Genomic DNA, 14,815 nt, shown 5'->3' with positions numbered 1-14,815 from the left:
CAAAGGTCACCAATGACCTCCTGCTTGCCAAATCCAACGGCTCCTACTCTGTCCTAATCCTCCTTGACCTCTCAGCTGCCTTTGACACTGTGGACCACCCCCTTCTCCTCAACACGCTATCTGACCTTGGCTTCACAGACTCTGTCCGTCCTCTCCTGGTTCTCCTCTTATCTCTCCTGTCGTTCTTTCTCAGTCTCTTTTGCAGGCTCCTCCTCCCCCTCCCATCCTCTTACTGTGGGGGTTCCCCAAGGTTCAGTGCTTGGTCCCCTTCTGTTCTCGATCTACACGCACTCCCTTGGTGACCTCATTCGCTCCCACGGCTTCCATTATCATCTCTACGCTGATGACACCCAGATCTCCATCTCTGCCCCTGCTCTCTCCCCCACCCTCGGCTCGCATCTCCTCCTGCCTTCAGGACATCTCCATCTGGATGTCTGCCCGCCACCTAAAGCTCAACATGTCGAAGACTGAACTCCTTGTCTTCCCTCCCAAACCCTGCCCTCTCCCTGACTTTCCCATCTCTGTTGACGGCACTACCATCCTTCCCGCCTCACAGGCCCGCAACCTCGGTGTCATCCTCGACTCCGCTCTCTCGTTCACCCCTCACATCCAATCCGTCACCAAAACCTGCCGGTCTCAGCTCCGCAACATTGCCAAGATCTGCCCTTTCCTCTCCATCCAAACCGCTCCCCTGCTCATTCAAGCTCTCATCCTATCCCGTCTAGATTACTGTATCAGCCTCCTCTCCAATCTCCCATCCTCCTGTCTCTCCCTACTTCAATCCATGCTTCACGCCGCTGCCCGGATTGTCTTTGTCCAGAAACACTCTGGGCATGTTACTCCCCTCCTCAAAAATCTCCAGTGGCTACCAGTCAATCTGCGCATCAGGCAGGAACTCCTCACCCTGGGCTTCCAGGCTGTCCATCCCCTCGCCCCCTCCTACCTCACCTCCCTTCTCTCCTTCTCCTGCCCAGCCCGCACCCTCTGCTCCTCTGCCGCTAATCTCCTCACCGGGCCTCGTTCTCGCCTGTCCCGCCGTCGACCCCCGGCCCACGTCATCCCCCGGGCCTGGAATGCCCCCAATCCCTCTGCCCATCCGCCAAGCTAGTTCTCTTCCTCCCTTCAAGGCCCTGCTGAGAGCTCACCTCCTCCAGGAGGCCTTCCCACACTCAGCCCCTTCCTTCCTCTCCCCCTCCTCCCCCTCTCAATCCCCCCCACCTTACCTCCTTCCCTTCCCCACAGCACCTGTATGTATGTATATATGTTTGTACATATTTATTACTCTATTTATTTTACCTGTACATATCTATTCTATTTATTTTATTTTGTTAGTATGTTTGGTTTTGTTCTCTGTCTCCCCCTTTTAGACTGTGAGCCCACTGTTGGGTAGGGACTGTCTCTATATGTTGCCAACTTGTACTTCCCAAGCGCTTAGTCCAGTGCTCTGCACACAGTAAGTGCTCAATAAATACTATTGATTGATTAACGTGCCATTTTTTAAAAAACAGCATCTGTGAGTAGAGCGTTCAAGTAGTAATAGAAGAGAAGGCTGCTGTGTGACCTTCTCCACTTCTGGTTCCTCATCTGTAAAATGGCGATTAAAGACGTGAGCCCTTGTGGGACACGGAAAGCGTCCAACCCGATTACCTTATGTCTACCCTTGGCGCTTAGTACAGTACCTGACACGTAGTAGGTGCTTAACAGATACCATTTTTAAAAAAAACAGCATCTGTAAGTAGAGCGTCCAAGTAGTAATAGAAGAGAAGGCTGCTGTGTGACCTTCTCCACTTCTGGTTCCTCATCTGGAAAATGGGGGTTAAAGACGTGAGCCCCTGTGGGACATGGAAAGCGACCAACCCGATTACCTTATGTCTACCCGCGGCGCTTAGTACAGTACCTGGCACGTAGTAAGTGCTTAAGAAATACCATTTTTTAAAAAAACAGCATCTGTAAGTAGAGCCTTCAAGTAGTTATAGAAGAGAAGGCTGCTGTGTGACCTTCTCCACTTCTGGTTCCTCATCTGGAAAATGGGGATTAAGACTGTGAGCTCCGTGTGGGACTTGGACTGATTAGCTACCCCAGTGCGTGGCACAGTGTCTGGCACAGAGTAAGCACTTCACAATTACCATTTTTAAAAAGGCGGTGGGGGGGGCAAGGGTGTAGTTTTCCATCTAAATTGAGTCAACGGCTAAGTATCTCGTGGCCTGAAACTCCGTGGGAAGAAGTATGTAGGTGTGATTTATTCATTATTTATTAAATATTATTATTTATTTAAATTTAAATAACGTGTCAGGACAGCGATCCGTTGCAGTCCAGTGTTTTGTCTCGGACGCTGGAAATGGGGGGAGTTGGAAGAACTGGTTGATGGTTGCCCTTCCTGACATCCATCCTCAAGCTTCAGCTGTTCTGTCCCGAAGCCCCTGCTTGTATCTTCCCCCTCGGAACCCCTGATAACCCCCTTACCGCGAATTCATTAAATCGGTGATATTTATTGAGCGCTTACTATGTGCAGAGCACCGTACTAAGCACGTTCGAACCTCTCTTGACCCACTTGGCTCCGTCAGCACGCACGACTTCCTGGTGCCATGAATCATCTGCGCCGGTCACCACTCCGATAGCCGGGAACTCACTCGGATCTGGTTTTCCGGCTGACGTTTCAGCCCCACGATAGCCGGTGGCGTCTCGGCGCTCGGAACAGTGCTTTGCACATAGTAAGCGCTTAAATGCCATTATTATTATTATTATTATTAATGATTATAATGGGGAGTAAGAGATAATGATAATAATGGCATTTGTTAAGCGCTTACTAAGTGCAAAGCACTGTTCTAAGCGCTGGGGGGGGATACGAGGTGATCAGGTTGTCCCACGGGGGGCTCACAGTCTTCATCCCCATTTTCCAGATGAGGGAACTGAGGCTCAGAGAAGTAGAGTGACTTGCCCAAGGTCACACAGCAGACATGTGTCGGAGCCGGGATTTGAACCCATGACCTCTGACTCCAAAGCCCGGGCTCTTTCCACTGAGCCACGCTGTTTCTAAATAGAGCACCAGAATCAATGGTGGTGGAGAGGCATGCCACTGAGGCAGACTGAGGTCTTAGTAGAAAGCGCTGTTGTGGTCCATCAGCTCGGCCGAGGGGATAGAGCCCGGGCCTGGGTGACAGAAGGTCCTGGGTTCTAATCCCGGCCCTGCCGCTTGTCTGCTGTCATCATCATCATCATCATCAATCGTATTTATTGAGCGCTTACTATGTGCAGAGCACTGTACTAAGCGCTTGGGAAGTACAAATTGGCAACATATAGAGACAGTCCCTACCCAACAGTGGGCTCACAGTCTAAAAGGGGGAGACAGAGAACAAAACCAAACATACTAACAAAATAAAATAAATAGGATAGATATGTACAAGTAAAATAAATAAATAAATAGAGTAATAAAATGTACAACCATATATATATACAGGTGCTGTGGGGAAGGGAAGGAGGTAAGATGGGGATGGAGAGGGGGACGAGGGGGAGAGGAAGGAAGGGGCTCAGTCTGGGAAGGCCTCCTGGAGGAGGTGAGCTCTCAGCAGGGCCTTGAAGGGACGAAGAGAGCGTGCTTGGCGGATGGGCAGAGGGAGGCCATTCCAGGCCCGGGGGATGACGTGGGCTGGGGGTTGATGGCGGGACAGGCGAGAGCGAGGTACAGTGAGGAGATTAGCGGCGGAGGAGCGGAGGGTGCGGGCTGGGCTGGAGAAGGACAGAAGGGAGGTGAGGTAGGAGGGGGCGAGGGGATGGATGGACAGCCTTGAAGCCCAGGGTGAGGAGTTTCTGCCTGATGCGCAGATTGATTGGTAGCCACTGGAGATTTTTGAGGAGGGGAGTAATATGTCCAGAGCGTTTCTGGACAAAGATAATCCGGGCAGCAGCGTGAAGTATGGATTGAAGTGGAGAGAGACACGAGGATGGGAGATCAGAGAGAAGGCTGGTGCAGTAGTCCAGACGGGATAGGATGAGAGCTTGAATGAGGAGGGTAGCAGTTTGGATGGAGAGGAAAGGGCGGATCTTGGCAATGTTGCGCAGCTGAGACCGGCAGGTTTTGGTGACGGCTTGGATGTGAGGGGTGAACGAGAGAGCGGAGTCGAGGACGACACCAAGTCCCTGTGAGACGGGAAGGATGGTAGTGCCGTCAACAGAGATGGGAAAGTCAGGGAGAGGACAAGGTTTGGGAGGGAAGACAAGGAGTTCAGTCTTCGACATGTTGAGCTTTAGGTGGCGGGCGGACATCCAGACGGAGATGTCCTGAAGGCAGGAGGAGATGCGAGCCCGGAGGGAGGGGGAGAGAGCAGGGGCAGAGATGGAGATCTGGGTGTCATCAGCGTAGAGGTGATAGTTGAAGCCGTGGGAGCGAATGAGGTCACCAAGGGAGTGCGTGTAGATCGAGAACAGAAGGGGACCAAGCACTGAACCTTGGGGAACCCCCACAGTAAGGGGATGGGAGGGGGAGGAGGAGCCCGCAAAAGAGACTGAGAAAGAACGACCGGAGAGATAAGAGGAGAACCAGGAGAGGACAGAGTCTGTGAAGCCAAGGTCAGATAGCATGTTGAGGAGAAGGGGGTGGGCCACAGTGTCAAAGGCAGCTGAGAGGTCGAGGAGTATTAGGACAGAGTAGGAGCCGTTGGATTTGGCAAGCAGGAGGTCATTGGTGACCTTTGAGAGGGCAGTTTCCGTGGAATGAAGGGGACGGAAGCCGGCCGTGGGGATAGAGCCCGGGCCTGGGTGACAGTAGGTCATGGGTTCTAATGCCAGCTCCGCCGCTTGTCTGCTGTGTGACCTGTGTGACTTCTGGGCCTCAGTTCCCTCATCTCTAAAACAGGGATTAAGCGAGTGAACCCTGTGCGGGCCAGGGACCGTGTCCCACCTGACTAACACGAATCTACCCCAGGGCTTAGAACAGTGCTTGGCACGTAGTAAGTGCTTAAGTCCCGTCGTGATTATTACCGTTGTTATTAGTCCGACGTTTAACCTGAAGCTCAATCTTGTCTTTCAGCTGGTCCTCCTCGCCCTGGTATGATGCCAGCACCCCATATGGGGGGCCCCCCTATGATGCCAATGATGGGTCCCCCCCCTCCTGGAATGATGCCCGTGGGGCCTGGTAAGTTTGTCGTCACTCCCGCCAACCTCCACATCGTCAAAAGAGGTATTATCAGTTGTCTTAAGTGTCTGTCGAGTGGCTGTGTCATGTAGCGAATAGAGCCTGGGCCTGGGAATCTACTTCCCAAGCGCTTAGTGCAGTGCTCTGCACACTGTAAGCGCTCAGTAAATAACGACTGAATGAATGAATGAATGAGTCGGAAGGTCACGGGTTCTAATTTCGCCTCCACCACCTGTCAGCCGAGTGACTTTGTGGGCGAGTCACCTCACTTAACTTGTACTTCCCAAGCGCTTAGTACAGTGCTCTGCACACAGGAAGCGCTCGATAAATTCGATTGATTCTCTGGGCCTCAGTTACCTCATCAGTCAAATGGGGATTGAGACTGTGAGCCCCACATGGGACAGGGACTGTGTCATTCATTCATTCATTCAATCGTATTTATTGAGCGCTTCCTGTGTGCAGAGCACTGTACTAAGCGCTTGGGAAGTACAAGTCGGCAACATATAGAGACGGTCCGTACCCAACAGCGGGCTCACGGTCTAGAAGGGGGAGACAGCCAACAAAACAAGACATATTAACAAAATAAAATAAATAGAATAAATGTGGACAAATAAAAGAATAAATAAATAGAGTAATAAATATGTACATACATATATCCAGGTGCTGTGGGGAGGGGAAGGAGGGGGCTCAGTGTGGGAAGGCCTTCTGGAGGAGGTGAACTCTCAGTCGGGCTTTGAAGGGAGGAAGAGAGCTAACTTGGCGGTGTCCAATTCGATCTGCTCGTATCAGCGTTTAGTACAGTGCCTGGCACATAGTAAACACTTAACAAATACCACAATCTGGGAAGCAGCGTGGCGTAGTGGATAGAGCATGGGTTCTAATCTTAGCTCCGCCACTCGTCTGCCGTGTGACTTCAGGCAAGTCACTTCACTTCTCTGGGCCTCATTTCTCGGATCTATAAAATGGGGATTGAGACTGTGATCCCCACGGGGGACGGGGCCAGTCTTCACCTGGGGGTTAAAGACGTGGAACTCCCAAAAATTCTGTTTTTTGCCCATATCCGAAGAGTCACAACAAACATGATCGCCATCACCATTTTAGTGAACACCTACTGAATCTCAAGCGGCGCGTTAAACACCTGGGAGAGTCCAGGAGGAGCCAGGCAGCCCTCAGTCCTCTCCCAAGTGCTTAATACAGTGCTCGGCAGCAGTGTGGCTCAGTGGAAAGAGCCCGGGCTTTGGAGGCAGAGGTCGTGGGTTCGAATTCCGCCTCTGCTGGGCAAGTCACTTAACTTCTCTGGGCCTCAGTTACCTCATCTGTAAAATGGGGATTAACACTGTGAGCCCCACGGGGGACAACCTGATCACCTTGTAAATTCCCCGGCGCTCAGAACAGTGCTCTGCACATAGCGCTTAATAAATGCCATTATTATAAGCACTTAGTACAGTGCTCTGCACATAGTAAGCGCTCAATAAATACGATTGATGATAGTAAGTGCTCAATAAACCCCACTGATGATGATGATGTGGGATGTATCGGGAGCAGCCAGGGCATAGTTGAAAGAAGGCGGGCCTGAAAGTCAGAGGTAATAATGATCAATCAATCAGTTGTATTTATTGAGCGCTTACTGTGTGCAGAGCACTGCACTAAGCACTTGGGAAGTACAAATTGGCAACATATAGAGACTGTCCCTACCCAACAGTGGGCTCACGGTCTAGAAGGGGGAGACGGAACAAAACCAAACATATTAACAAAATAAAATAGAATAGATATGTACAAGTAAAATAAATAGAGTAATAAATATGTACAAACATAGATACAAATATACAGGTATATGATGGCATTTATTAAGCGCTTACTGTGTGCAAAGCACTGTTCTAAGCACTGGGGAGGTTACAAGCTGATCAGGTTGTCCCACGGGGGGCTCACAGTCTTCATCCCCATTTTACAGATGAGGTCACTGAGGCCCAGAGAAGTGAAGTGACTTGCCCAAAGTCACACAGCTGATAATTGGCGGAGTCGGGATTTGAACCCATGACTTCTGACTCCAAAGCCCGGGCTCTTTCCACTGAGCCACGCTGCTTCTCTACTAGTATCGGAGTCCAGTCCCGTCTCTGGCCCTTGCCTGCTGTGTGACCTTGGGCAAGGCACTTAACCTCTCTGTGCCTGCGTTTCGTCATCCATAAAATGGGGGATTCATTTGGGTCTGGGAATGAGAAGGATCCGAGTTCTAGTCCCGGCTCTGCCGCTTGTCTTCTGTATGCTTGAGGGCAAGTCGCTTCCCTTCTGTGTGCCTCGGTTCCCTCGTCTGTAAAATGGGGATTAAGACTGTGAGCCCCACGTGGGACATGGACTGAGTCCAACCCGATTATCTCATATTTACCCTAGTGCTTAGCACAGTGCCTGGCACAGAGTAAGTGCTTAACAAAAACCTTCTAGACCCTTCTAGACTGTGAGCCCGCTGTTCGGTAGGAACCGTCTCTTTATGTTGCCAACTTGGACTTCCCAAGCGCTTAGTACAGTGCTCTGCACACAGTAAGCGCTCAATAAATACGATTGAATGAATGAATGAAATACCACAGTGATTATTATTAAATCCCAATCTTCCTCGTACTGGGAGTTTGAGCCCCGTGTGGGTCCGGGACCGTATCCTACCTGATTAACTTGTTTCCACCCCAAGCTTAGAACAGTGTGAGCCCTTAACAAACGCCATAATGATCAATCATCATCAATCGTATTTATTGAGCGTTTACTGTGTGCAGAGCACTGTACTAAGCGCTTGGGAAGTCCAAGTTGGCAACATATAGAGACGGTCCCTACCCAACAGTGGGCTCACAGTCTAAAAGGGGGAGACAGAGAACAAAACCAAACATACTAGCAAAATAAAATAAATAGAATAGATATGTACAAGTAAAATAGAGTAACAAATATGTACAAACATATATACAGGTGCTGTGGGGAAGGGAAGGAGGTAAGATGGGGGGTGTAATTATTGTTATTATTTATTATTTTCCCCTGGGTAAAGATGGGAGAAGGAAGACCGAGGGGCAGCTGTTACCCGCGCCTTCTAAAAAGCTGCCGTTGGAGATTTATGATCCTCACTCTTCCCTCCTCCTTCCTCCTTCTCCCTTTGGATTCAGGATGTCTAGATGACTTTTCCCCCCGGGTCTTCAAGTCCCCTAGGATGTCAGTCACTAAGTGGTCCATCATGGGTGCTTTCCGTGTGCAGAGCACTGTACTAAGCGCTTGGAAGAGTACAGGAGAACAGAGTGGGTAACCACGTCCCCCGCCCACTACGAGCTGACGGTGGGGGGGACAGATGGGGGGAAATGGGGTGTGAAGAGGGAAAGCTTTCTAACCCGGCGTCTATTTTGGATTTCCCAGCGCCTGGCATGAGGCCACCCATGGGCGGACACATGCCGATGATGCCCGGACCCCCGATGATGAGACCTCCAGCCCGGCCCATGATGGTGCCCGCCCGGCCGGGAATGACCCGCCCGGACAGATAAGAAGAGAGCGCGGCCCGTCCGTCTCCCTTTTATGCGTCTCGTTTTTCTCCACCACCGCGCCCCGGGGCAGGGGTTTGGTCCGACAGCCCGGATGCTGAGTCCGCCACCCTTCCCCGTCGAAGGGGAATAGCGGGATAAAAACCCAAAAACCCCCACTTGTACCGGGGGGTGTCCAAATAAAGGTGTCAGCAATGGCTTAGCTACTGAAAACATGACATTCTGGTTTGTGGCCTCCGAGGGGAACGAGGAACGCTGAGTAGGGAACTCTCCGACTTCAATGTCAATCAATCAATCAATCGTATTTATTCAATCAATCAATCAATCAATCGTATTTATTGAGCGCTTACTATGTGCAGAGCACTGTACTAAGCGCTTGGGAAGTACAAATTGGCAACACATAGAGACAGTCCCTACCCAACAGTGGGCTCACAGTCTAAAAGGGGGAGACAGAGAACAGAATCAAACATACCAACAAAATAAAATAAATAGGATAGAAATGTACAAGTAAAATAAATAAACAGAGAAATATGTACAACCATATATACATATATACAGGTGCTGTGGGGAAGGGAAGGAGGTAAGATGGGGGGATGGAGAGGGGGACGAGGGGGAGAGGAGGGAAGGGGCTCAGTCTGGGAAGGCCTCCTGGAGGAGGTGAGCTCTCAGCAGGGCCTTGAAGGGAGGAAGAGAGCTAGCTTGGCGGAGGGGCAGAGGGAGGCCATTCCAGGCCCGGGGGATGACGTGGGCCGGGGGTCGATGGCGGGACAGGCGAGAACGAGGTACGGTGAGGAGATTAGCAGCAGAGGAGCTGAGGGTGCGGGCTGGGCTGGAGAAGGACAGAAGGGAGGTGAGGTAGGAGGGGGCGAGGAGGGGATGGACAGCCTTGAAGCCCAGGGTGAGGAGTTTCTGCCTGATGCGCAGATTGATTGGTAGCCACTGGAGATTTTTGAGGAGGGGAGTAACATGCCCAGAGCGTTTCTGGACAAAGATAATCCGGGCAGCAGCGTGAAGTATGGATTGAAGTGGGGAGAGACACGAGGATGGGAGATCAGAGAGAAGGCTGATGCTGTAGTCCAGACGGGATAGGATGAGAGCTTGAATGAGCAGGGGAGCGGTTTGGATGGAGAGGAAAGGGTGGATCTTGGCAGTGTTGCAGAGCTGAGACCGGCAGGTTTTGGTGACGGCTTGGATGTAAGGGGTGAACGAGAGAGCGGAGTCGAGGATGACACCAAGGTTGCGGGCTTGTGAGACGGGAAGGATGGTAGTGCCGTCAACAGAGATGGGAAAGTCAGGGAGAGGACAAGGTTTGGGAGGGAAGACAAGGAGCTCAGTCTTCGACATGTTGAGCTTTAGGTGGCGGGCGGACATCCAGAGGGAGATGTCCTGAAGGCAGGAGGAGATGTGAGCCCGGAGGGAGGGGCAGAGAGCAGGGGCAGAGATGTAGATCTGGGTGTCATCAGCGTAGAGATGATAGTTGAAGCCGTGGGAGCGAATGAGGTCACCAAGGGAGTGCGTGTAGATGGAGAACAGAAGGGGACCAAGCACTGAACCTTGGGGAACCCCCACAAAACGTTTTTAAGGCAGCTAATGGGATGACCTACGTTTTAGGGAACTCAACGCATCCTGACAAAAAGTTTTTAAGGCAGCTAATGGGATGAACTACGTTTTTGGGAACTCAACGCTTCCTGACAAAAAAGTTTTTAAGGCAGCTAATGGGATGACCTACGTTTTAGGGAACTCAACGCATCCTGACAAAAAGTTTTTAAGGCAGCTAATGGGATGGCCTACGGTTTTTGGGAACTCAACGCATCCTGACAAAAAGTTTTTGAGGCAGCTAATGGGATGACCTACGTTTTAGGGAACTCAACACATCCTGAAGCAGCGTGGCTCATTGGAAAGAGCCCGGGCTTTGGAGTCAGAGGTCATGGGTTCAAATGCTGACTCTGCCACATGTCTGCTGTGTGACCTAGGGCAAGTCACTTAACTTCTCTGAGCCTCAGTTCCCTCATCTGTAAAATGGGGATTAAGACTGCGAGCCCCACATGGGACAACTTGATCACCTTGTATCCCCCCCAGCGCTTAGAACAGTGCTCTGCACATAGTAAGTGCTTAACAAATGCCATCATTATTATTATTACCCTGACAAAAAGTTTTTAAGGCAGCTAATGGGATGACCTACGTTTTAGGGAACTCAACGCATCCTGACAAAACGTTTTTAAGGCAGCGAATGAATGAACGAACGAACGAATGAATGAATGAACGAACGAACAAGTGAATGAATGAACGAACGAATGAACGGACGAATGAGTGAGAAGGCCTCGGGCGTTGGCGTCCGGGCTGCGTCGCTGGGCTGAGCCAGGAGGGGGCGCCCGCGCACCCGCGTCCCGCGCGCCCGTGTCCGAGGGGCCGCTAGGGGGCGGCCTGGCGCAGTAGCAGGCTCAGGCGCAGGCACAGGCGCGGTGGGTGGGGCGGCGGCGTGTCCGCGTGTCCGCCGGGGGGCGCCGCGCGGGTGCCTGGGATGGTGGAGGACCGGGGCTCCCCGCCGGGAGGGGGCGGACCTAAGGCCCGGAGCCCGGAGCCCGGAGCGGAGCGCGGGGCACGCGCGCACGGGGGGGCACGCGCGCACGGGGGGGCACGCGCACGGGGCGCACGCGCCTGCAGTCCCGGAGCCGGCATGGCCGGCCTCATCAAGAAGCAGATCCTCAAGCACTTGTCCCGGTGAGAGCGGCCCGGCCCGACCCGCCCTGACCCCCGACCCCTGACCCCTGACCCCCTCCCCCCCGCTCTGCCCTCTGGCCCCGGGGTCCTCCCTTCTCTGACCTCTGACCCCGGGGGTCTTTCCTGCCAACCTCCTCTGCCCTCTGACCCCAGGGGCCTCCCTCTGGCCCGGGGGGTGTGTGGGGGGGTCTTTCCTCCCTCCCTCCCTCCCTCCCTCCCTTCTCTGACCAGAGACTTCTTCCTCTCTGCCCTCTGACCCCAGGGGCCTCTCTCTCTCTCTCCCTCCCTCCTGCCCTTCATCTCTTCCTCCTTCCCTCTTCCTCTCTCTCCCCCGTCCCTCTCCCTCCCTCTCCCTCTCTCTCTCTCTTCCTCCCTTCCTCCCTCCCTCCCTCTCTCTCTCTCTCTCTCTCTGCCCCTTTCCCTCCCTCCCCACCCCCCTGCTCTCGGCCTCCCCCTTTACCGTCCCGCAGACCCTGGCCTCCCTCCTTCCTTGCCCCTCAGCCCCCAGCCTCCCCGCTTTGCCATCCCCCAGGCCCCAGCCTCCCGGCTTTGCCATCCCCCAGCCTCCCCACTTTGCCATCCCCCAGGTCCCAGCCTCCCCGCTTTACCATCCCCCAGGCTCAAGTCTCCCGCTTTGCCATCCCCCAGCCTCCCCGCTTTGCCATCCCCCAGCCTCCCTGCTTTGCCATCCCCCAGCCTCCCTGCTTTGCCATCCCCCAGCCTCCCTGCTTTGCCATCCCCCAGCGTCCCCAATTTGCCATCCCCCAGCGTCCCCACTTTGCCATCCCCCAGCTTCCCCACTTTACCATCCCCCAGGCCCCAGCCTCCCGGCTTTGCCATCCCCCAGCCTCCCCATTTTGCCATCCCGCAGGCCCCAGCCTCCCCACTTTGCCATCCCCCAGCCTCCCCACTTTGCCATCCTCCAGGCCCCAGCCTCCCCGCTTTACCATTCCCCAGGCCCCAGCCTCCCCACTTTGCCATCCCCCAACCTCCCCGCTTTGCCATCCCCCAGCCTCCCCACTTTGCCATCCCCCAGGCCCCAGCCTCCCCACTTTGCCATCCCCCAGCCTCCCCACTTTGCTATCCCCCAGGCCCCAGCCTCCCCACCTTGCCATCCCCCAGCCTCCCCGCCTTGCCATCCCCCAGCCTCCCGGCCTTGCCATCCCCCAGCCTCCCCGCTTGGCCATCCCCCAGCCTCCCCCTTCCCCATCCCTCCCCCGTTTCCCGTCCCCCGGACCCTGAGCTCCCCCACCCACTTCTGTCTCTCAGATCTCTCAGAGACAGTCCCTCTGTCTCTCAGATCCCAGCCTCCCCCGTTGACCATCTCCCAGATCCCAGCCTCCCCCCTTCTCCATCCATCCCCCAGATCCCAGCCTCCCCCGTCTCCACCCGTCCTCCAGTCCCCGGCCTCCCCTCTTTTCTGTCCCCCAAAGTCTGGCCTCTCCGTTTGCTGCCCCAGCCTTTATGATAATAATCATGTTGGCATTTGTTAAGCGCTTACTATGTGCCAAGCACTGTGCTGAGAGCTGGGGTAGATACAAGGTGATCAGGTTGTCCCCCGTGGGGCTCACCCCATTTGACAGGTGAGGGAACTTGAGGCCCAGAGAAGTGAAGCGACTTGCCCAAGTCACACAGCTGACAAGGGGCGGAGCCGGGATTCGAACCCACGACCTCTGACTCCCAAGCCCGGGCTCTTCTCACTGAGCCACGCTGCGGTCATGGGTTCAAATCCCGGCTCTGCCCATTGTCAGCGGTGTGACTTTGGGCAAGTCACTTCACTTCACTTTATTACTCCATTTATTTATTTATTTTACTTGTACATATCTATTCTATTTATTTTATCTTGTTAGTATGTTCGGTTTTGTTCTCTGTCTCCCCCTTTTAGACTGTGAGCCCACTGTTGGGTAGGGACTGTCTCTAGATGTTGCCGACTTGGACTTCCCAAGCGCTTAGTACAGTGCTCTGCACACAGTAAGCACTCAATAAATACGATTGATTGATTCACTTCTCTGGGCCTCAGTTCCCTCATCTGTAAAATTGAGATTAAGACTGTGAGCCCCAAGTGGGACAACCTGGTCACCTTGTATCCTCCCAGCGCTTAGAACAGTGCTTTGCACATAATAGGCGCTTAACAAATACTATTATTATTATTATTATTATTATTATTCAAAGCCTTCCCCTTTGGCCTCCCCGCTTTGCTGCCCCCAGGGCCTGGCCACCCCTTCTCCGGCCTACCCTTTGGCTGCCCCTCAGGGCCAAGCCTTCCTCCTCCGCCATCCCCCAGGTCCCAGGGACTCCTTCTGAACTCCTCTTGCCCCGGCCTCCTCCCTCCGCTACCCCAGGTCCCAGCCTCCTCGTTTGGCCATCCCCAGGGCCCGGTCGCCCCTCAACTCCTGGCTTACCCTTTCACCGGTCCCTTTTGATGCCCCTCAGAGCCCACCCTTCCACATTTGCCACCCCTCAGGCTCCCGAGCCCCCTTTACAGCACCTCTTCATGCCTCGGAGACTCCCTTGGCCACCCCTCAGGCCCCAGAGACCTCCTTCACCGTCCCTCAAGACCTGGCCTCCCCTCTCTGCCAGTGCCCAGCCTCGCCCTTCCCTTCTCTCCATTCATTCATTCATTCAATCGTATTTATTGAGCGCTTACTGTGTGCAGAGCACTGGACTAAGCGCTTGGGAAGTACAAATTGGCAACACAAAGAGACGGTCCCTACCCAACAATGGGCTCCAGGTCGCATCCTCCCCCATCCACTGCCCCTCAGGAGCCTCCACCACTGCCCCTCAAGGCCCAGCCACCCAACTTGGCTGCCCCACAGCCTCCAACTGCCTCACATCAGCTCAATCAATCAATCATATTTATTGAGCGCTTACTATGTGTAGAGCACTGTACTAAGCGCTTGTACTAAGCTCCTTTTGGGCAGGGACTGTGACTGTCTGTTGTTGTACTTTCCTCTCCCACGCACTTAGGACAGTGCTCTGCCCACAGTAAGCGCTCAGTAATGAATGAATCACCATCCCTCAGGCCCCAGCCTCCCTTCTCACCTCCCTCAATCCCCAGCCTCACCCTCTCAAATTCCAACTCCACCTCAACCCCCCTCAGGTGTTGCCCCCGCATCTGTGACCCCCTTTGCCTTAGATTTAATAATAATGTTGGTATTTGTTAAGCGCTTACTATGTGCAAAGCACTGTTCTAAGCCCTGGGGAGGATACAAGGTGATCAGGTTGTCCCACGTGGGACACAGTCTTAATCCCCATTTTACTGATTCATTCATTCATTCAATCGTATTTATTGAGCGCTTACTGTGTGCAGAGCACTGGACTAAGCGCTTGGGAAGTCCAAGTTGGCGACATATAGAGACGGTCCCTACCCAACAGTGGGCTCACAGTCTAGAAGGGGGTGACAGGGAACAAAACAAAACATATTAACAAAATAAAATAAATAGGTGAGGCCCAGAGA

General features: G+C 53.5%; 2 protein-coding genes across 2 annotated transcripts in view; both read left to right on the top strand.

Moving 5' to 3' along the window:
* SNRPC (small nuclear ribonucleoprotein polypeptide C) overlaps positions 1–8,850 on the top strand; it is a 31,430-nt gene extending 22,580 nt beyond the window's left edge. The window contains exons 5-6 of the mRNA XM_038749358.1: positions 5,027–5,176; positions 8,516–8,850. Coding sequence (XP_038605286.1) covers positions 5,027–5,176; positions 8,516–8,640 — 275 coding nt within the window. The 3' untranslated portion in view covers positions 8,641–8,850. The remainder of the gene's footprint in view (positions 1–5,026; positions 5,177–8,515) is intronic.
* Positions 8,851–11,314: 2,464 nt separating this feature from the next.
* Positions 11,315–14,815, top strand: part of UHRF1BP1 (UHRF1 binding protein 1) — a 103,974-nt gene continuing 100,473 nt past the window's right edge. The window contains exon 1 of the mRNA XM_038749684.1: positions 11,315–11,358. Coding sequence (XP_038605612.1) covers positions 11,315–11,358 — 44 coding nt within the window. The remainder of the gene's footprint in view (positions 11,359–14,815) is intronic.

Source organism: Tachyglossus aculeatus, chromosome 7 (genome assembly GCF_015852505.1).
Source record: "Tachyglossus aculeatus isolate mTacAcu1 chromosome 7, mTacAcu1.pri, whole genome shotgun sequence".
In the NCBI taxonomy this organism is placed as follows: Eukaryota; Metazoa; Chordata; class Mammalia; order Monotremata; family Tachyglossidae; genus Tachyglossus; species Tachyglossus aculeatus.
This window is presented reverse-complemented; position numbering and strand designations above follow the sequence as displayed.